This window comes from Muscardinus avellanarius, assembly GCF_963383645.1.
Source record: "Muscardinus avellanarius genome assembly, chromosome: 9".
Taxonomy (NCBI): Eukaryota; Metazoa; Chordata; class Mammalia; order Rodentia; family Gliridae; genus Muscardinus; species Muscardinus avellanarius.
The window spans coordinates 43,383,617-43,389,616 of record NC_137795.1 but is presented as its reverse complement, the minus strand read 5'-3'; the positions used below and the strand labels follow the sequence as shown (position 1 = coordinate 43,389,616).

The window sequence follows — 6,000 nt, the reverse complement described above, 5'->3', positions numbered from 1 at the left end:
GGAAATTATCCCCAAGGGTATGGAGTTTGGTAAAGTTTATCCTCAGGTTTGTTAATGTCACAAGATCTAAACGATGGAAATAAGAAAATACATCCAAGTGCATTTAAGTTGCTTTAGTTCAAGGTGTGTTCTTTGGCTGATACGCCCTTAGCATAAGAGAGAAACACAATGACAAGAAATACTCCTAACATAAAATTCAAAGAAAGAATGTGACAAAACAAACAAACAATTCATACCCTGGATGTAGGGGCTGTAAGGGTTTTCTATTTCAAAGCTGGGATCCAAAACTTTTAAAACAACCTGAAAGACAAAGGCTAGTAAATTTACAGTATGTTATAACATAAACATAATTGTCTAATTTTCCCTTAAAGAAGAGATCTTGAGTTGGGTGTGGTGGCCATGCCTGTAATCAAGTACTTGGGAGGCGGAGACAGGAGGATCACAGTTTCAAAGTCAGCCTCAGTAACAAAAGAGGCCCTCAGAAAGTTAGTGAGACCTTGCTTCAAAATAAAAAATGAAATAAGGTTGGGAGTGTAGCCCAAAGGTAGAATACTCCTGGGCTCAATCCCTAGTAATACACACACACACACACACACACACACACACACACACACACACTGGGGATTGAACCCAGGAGTATTCTACCTCTGAGTTACACTTGCACTCCTTTTTAAATTTTTTTTTTTTTTTTTTTTTTTTTTGGTGGTACTGGGGTTCCTGGAAACCCTTCTACCTCTAGGCTACACTCTCAGACCTATTTTATACTTTTTTATTTGGAAACAGGGTCTCTTAAGCCAGCGCGGCTGGCTTCGAACCTGCGTGATCCTCCTGTCTCCGTCTCCCAAGCGCGGGGATTACAAGCGTGCGCCACCACACCTGGCCTTTTTTTAATTTTTAAAACAGGTTCTCACTAATTTTCTGAGGGTCTTGCTAAGTAACTGTGGCTGGTCTCAAACCTGCGATCCTCCTGTCTCAGCCTCCCTAGTTACTGACATTACATGCCACCACACCAGGCCAAAAAAAAAAAAAAAAAAAAAAGAGATCTTGACTTCGTTAGAAGGTTGCGCCATTGCCTCCCAGCTAGGACAGATTATAGATGACTGTTTAGGTTACTATGTTAATAAAAGTACCCAGCACAAAGATGAATGCACAGGATTATTCAGTCCTTCCTGGCTCTTTATGCATGGAGGTCCCCACAGAAGGAAAGAGATCCTGAGCTGAGTCAGGATAGAGCGGGGGACATCGAGCAGGCCATTATCACCTGAGGCCTGGCAGGAATCCTGGAGCTGTCTTCTGCCATCAGTTCTTTCTATTCTACCTGATGAAATAGCCCCGTCCCACCGACTCCCACCCGAATGCTCTGCCAGTTGCTCTCTTTGCTCAGATGGCTGCTCCTGGAGAGCCCACTCGGGAGGTGGTTTACAGCACGGGGGGGACCAGGCAGTGAACTCAGGGTTCTGGCTGCGAGGCTCCTTGGCAAGGTTAGAGACAGGTGTTCCTCTGCGTACCTTGGACCATAGATCCTCGTTTAGATTTTAGCCCTAGTCACCTTTAACTGGACACTCCTATGCAGGATTATTTCTGATAATGTCCTTATTATTTACTGTTTAGGAATCATTTAAATGTAGATAAATACATTGAAAAATAGAAACCCAACAGCTCAGACTATATTTCAGTGAGTAGATACCTAAATTTCTTTTAAAATTTAATCACATCTTTTTGTGTGTGTCTCTGTGTAGTATTGGGGTTAGAACCCAGGGGCTTTTCTACCTCCGGCCTATACACCCAGACCTATTTTATACTTTATTTGGAAACAGGGTCTCACTGAGTTGCTGAGAGCCTCACTAAGTAGCTTCAAATCTACGGGATCCTCCTGTCTCAGCCTCCCAAGTGCGAGGATTACAAGTGTGCGCCGCCATGCCCAGCTTAGTCGCATCTTTTAAAAGTTCAATTTATAGAAAGAAATCCAAGGCAAGAAATGCTACCTCGCCACCAGTTGAGGGTTCAATATCCGAATATTTGGAGTCGCACACGAGGTCCCCCACTCTCTGGGCCTGGCCAGGTATGATACCAGGAAAGGACGCAGCGCAGTCTTTTGCAAAGTATTTGAGCACTTTCCAGGTATGCCCATAATCTGTGGAGCGTTCTACCAACATTGCAGCAGGCCTGAAAGTCTATGAAAAAAAAAATGAATAAAAGTAATGGTCCACAAAGGCAGATCTTATCCACTTCAGATTGAATATTTTTTATTTTCCAATTCCAGGTTATTTTCAAATTTTAGGGGTATCTTTTAAATCTACTATATGGTAGACATACCTCTTCCCAGTAGGTAGGCAAGAATTTGTGAGCACATACTTTTTCCTCAAAATTGAATTATATTTTGAAAGCATTTCTGATACTGTGAAGTATAATTTGAAGAAAGATGGCCTACAAGTTGTAAAGCTAATGTAATTCATATTTGTATTAAACTTTCTGTGATGTAATTAATTGATAGAAATTTATGTGATTCCTCTTGCAAATTCTTTTTTTGATGTGTCCAAATAAAATTTTTATTTTATTTATTTTTTAAAATTTTTATTGGTGCATTATATTCATACTTATACATCCTTCAAAAGCCACCTATAAAGTTTACCCTGATTCCCCAGAGGAGATTTAGCCCCTTCAGCTAAATTCCCTAGCATTCTAGCCAGACCTCTATTTCTGTTCTTAACACTTTGTATTATGATTTCCCATTTATATGCTTTGTATCAGTGACTAGGTGGTGAGTTCTTTAGGGGCAAAGAATAATTTTTTATGATTTTTAAATTTTATATATTTTTATTGGCTCACTGTAAATATATTCTTTTTTATTATCCAACTGGCTAGTATGAGGCCTGATATCAAAGATATCAGAGTTAGACTTTTTTTTTTTTGATACTCGAGACTGAGCCCAGAAGCATTCTACCTATTAGCTATACTCACAGCCTTTTTACTTTGAAACAAGGTCTCACTAAGTTGCTGAGGGTCTTGGTAAGCTGCTGAAGCAGGCCTCAAACATGAGATCTTCCCGTCTCAGCCTCCTCAGTACTGTCATTACAGCCTTGTGCCAACGTGGTCAAAGTTAGAATTTTGATGAATCATTATGAAAAACTGTAGTGCACTGATGTTTTGGCACTTGACTAACCTTAGGAAAGACTAATTTTTCTTTGTCTTTCTGGTCACAATCTTCCCACCACCCCTAAATAATTTCTAGTTCCTATCATTTTTCTCCTGGAAATTATCTTTCTAGTTATTGTGGTTCCTATCACAACATTACCAGGAGTTTATCTTTCCTCTTTCTTTTAAGATTTTTAAAAATTAATTATATAGTAATTGATTAACAGGCAATTAAAAAAAATCATTCAAGAACACAACCCAGGTGACAAAACATGAGTCCGGACTTATTCCGAACTTATATCCGAACACTGCTTTGTGTTCTCTGTGAAGAAGCCAGAGCAGCGAGGGGTAGGTAAAGGGGACATCAGGCCCGCATATCTGTACCTTAAAGGTCAGGATCAGGTGGCTGAACTGGAATAATGTTTCCAGGTCCAATCTGATGCTGACATGATCGAGACCTAAAAAAAAAAAAAAAAAAAAAAAAAAAATCCAGGAAAAAGAAAATCAATGCTTTTGAGAGACCTCTGCTCGTCACGTTAACCCCCACTTCAGCTCATCTATAACAAAATCCCTTTGCAGTCACACGGCAGGTGGTCAATACGCTTTCCCAGTCTGTGGCGTGTTGTCCTGGGCCACCCTCAGCCCAGGAAAGCTATGACTGCACACATCCAAGTTTTGGTCTCACTAAACATGAATGTGTGCACACAACCACTGTGTGGCAGCATTAGTATCCCCGAGGGAGCTCTGAGCCGGTTCCCAGAGGTGAAGAGAGGGGACTCCTTTCCTTGGGCTCAAATCCTGACTACACACAACGCAGCTGGCACACCAGAGCATGCCAGAAACCAACACACCCTTTTCTTCCACCAGCTGTGAACTCGGTTAAGATTGAATTTTGTTGCTTGTCAGAATGCACAGCTTGGAGCATTCCCCTGGGAGGGGGGATCTGGGGGCTCCTCGGTGACTGAGGAGAGGAATCAGCCCAAGACTTTACCCCGAGCTAGTCAGCCGCGATCTGTCTCTAGCACAAACATAAAGCCTCTGTCTTGATTGGACATCATGGCAGCCACGTCCCTCTGGAGCGACACTGCCTAACAGAAGCAGGCCCCTAGTCACAGGGATAATGAAAAGTTTAACATTTCTAGTGGATATATTTTATTTTATTTATTTTTTAAAATTTTTTATTGGTGCATTATATTCATACAACTTATTGGGGTAAAAAACTTGTGTGTACAAACATGTACTCATCGCTGATTTAACCCCTACCCAAATCCCACCCCATTCCCTCCCTGTCCCTCCCTCCCTTGCTTGGCTTAGTGATTGACTTCGATATGTTTAAGTACATTGTGAGCTTTAGAGATTTTCCTCTTCCCCGCTCATTTCTCCTCCTTTAGGTTGTCTTGTTTGCTCCTCTTTTCTCCCTAACTCTCACATATTAGGGAAAGCATCCGATTTCTTATTTTTTGTGCCTGACTAATCTCACTTAGCATAATGTCGTCTAGTGGATATATTTTAAAAAGGAAAGGAGAAATGGACATGTTTGTTTTAATAACAAATTTAAACAACATATCGAAAGCACTGCCTAGAATCAATATTTTTAAATTTTAACATTTTAGTAATGTTGCATTTTAGTAATGTTTCATTATACACCTATGTTTCAAATGATGTCTTAGAAATCTGAGATGTTAACCAGATGTGATAATCCTAGTACTTGCTAAGCTAAGACAGGAGGATCACAGATTCAAGGACAGCCTTAGCAAGTAGTGAGACTCTCAGTCACCTAGCAAGGCCCTGTTTCAAAACAAGAAATAGAAAAATGACTGAGGATGTAGCTTGGAGGTCAAATGCCTCTGGGTTTGATCCCCAGTAACACACACACACACACACACACACACACACACACACACAGAGAGAGAGAGAGAGAGAGAGAGAGAGAGAGAGGGGGGGGGGAGATATCTGGGATATTTATTTATTTATTTATTTATTTGCAGGTCTGGGGATGGAACCTAGGGGCATTTGACCTCTGAGCTACACCCCTTGCCCTATTTTTTAATTTTTTAATTTAATTTTTTAATTTTTAATTTTTTGGCGGTACTGGGGTTCCTGGAAGCCCTTCTACCTCTGGGCTACACTCCAAGACCTATTATATACTTTTTTTTAAATGTGGAAACAGGGTCTCTTTAGCCAGCGCAACTGGCTTCAAACCTACGCAATCCTCTTGTCTCCGCCTTCCAAGTGCGGGGATTACAAGTGTGCACCACCACACCCGGCTTATTTTTTATTTTGAAACAGGGTCTCACTAAGTTGTGGAGGGCCTCACTAAGTAGTTGAGGCTGTCCAGGAACCACGATCCTCTGGTCTCAACCTCCTGAATGCTTGGGATTTATTTATTTATTTATTTATTTATTTATTATTTTGGTGATACCGGGGTTCCTGGAAACCCTTCTACATCCAGGCTACACTCCCAGACCTAATTTTATATTTTTATTTTGAAACAGGGTCTTTTAAGCCAGCGCTGCTGGCTTCGAACCTGCGCGATCCTCCTGTCTCCGCCTCCTAAGCGCGGGGATTACAAGCGTGCGCCACCACGCCCAGCTCTTGGGATTTATTTTTGATGCACAGTTTGGTTTGTATAAACCAAGTGTCGAGCGTTCAGTGGCCACCCATGGCTGGAAGCCATGAAACTGGCCGCGCAGCTCTAGACCATAGGCCTGGACAGCAGTGAATCGGGTTCAGCTTAGTCGTAGGCAAGTGGCTCTGGCGACACGTGCTGCAGAGTGGACAGCCTCGTTGCAGGCTCCTGACTTTTCCTAGAAGGGCATCTACTTCCCCCTCTCTCAAGTGTTTGGTTGAGAGCCCTTGTTTTGT

At 41.7% G+C, this 6,000-nt stretch overlaps 1 protein-coding gene across 1 annotated transcript in view; it reads right to left on the bottom strand.

The window, feature by feature from the left end:
* Positions 1–6,000, bottom strand: part of LAMB4 (laminin subunit beta 4) — a gene marked incomplete at both ends in the record, with an annotated part of 110,537 nt that overhangs the window by 88,095 nt on the left and 16,442 nt on the right. Inside the window, 4 exons of the mRNA XM_080701699.1 lie at positions 1–66; positions 237–300; positions 1,986–2,174; positions 3,520–3,593. The exon at positions 1–66 is cut by the window's left edge and continues 149 nt beyond it. Coding sequence (XP_080557825.1) covers positions 1–66; positions 237–300; positions 1,986–2,174; positions 3,520–3,593 — 393 coding nt within the window. The remainder of the gene's footprint in view (positions 67–236; positions 301–1,985; positions 2,175–3,519; positions 3,594–6,000) is intronic.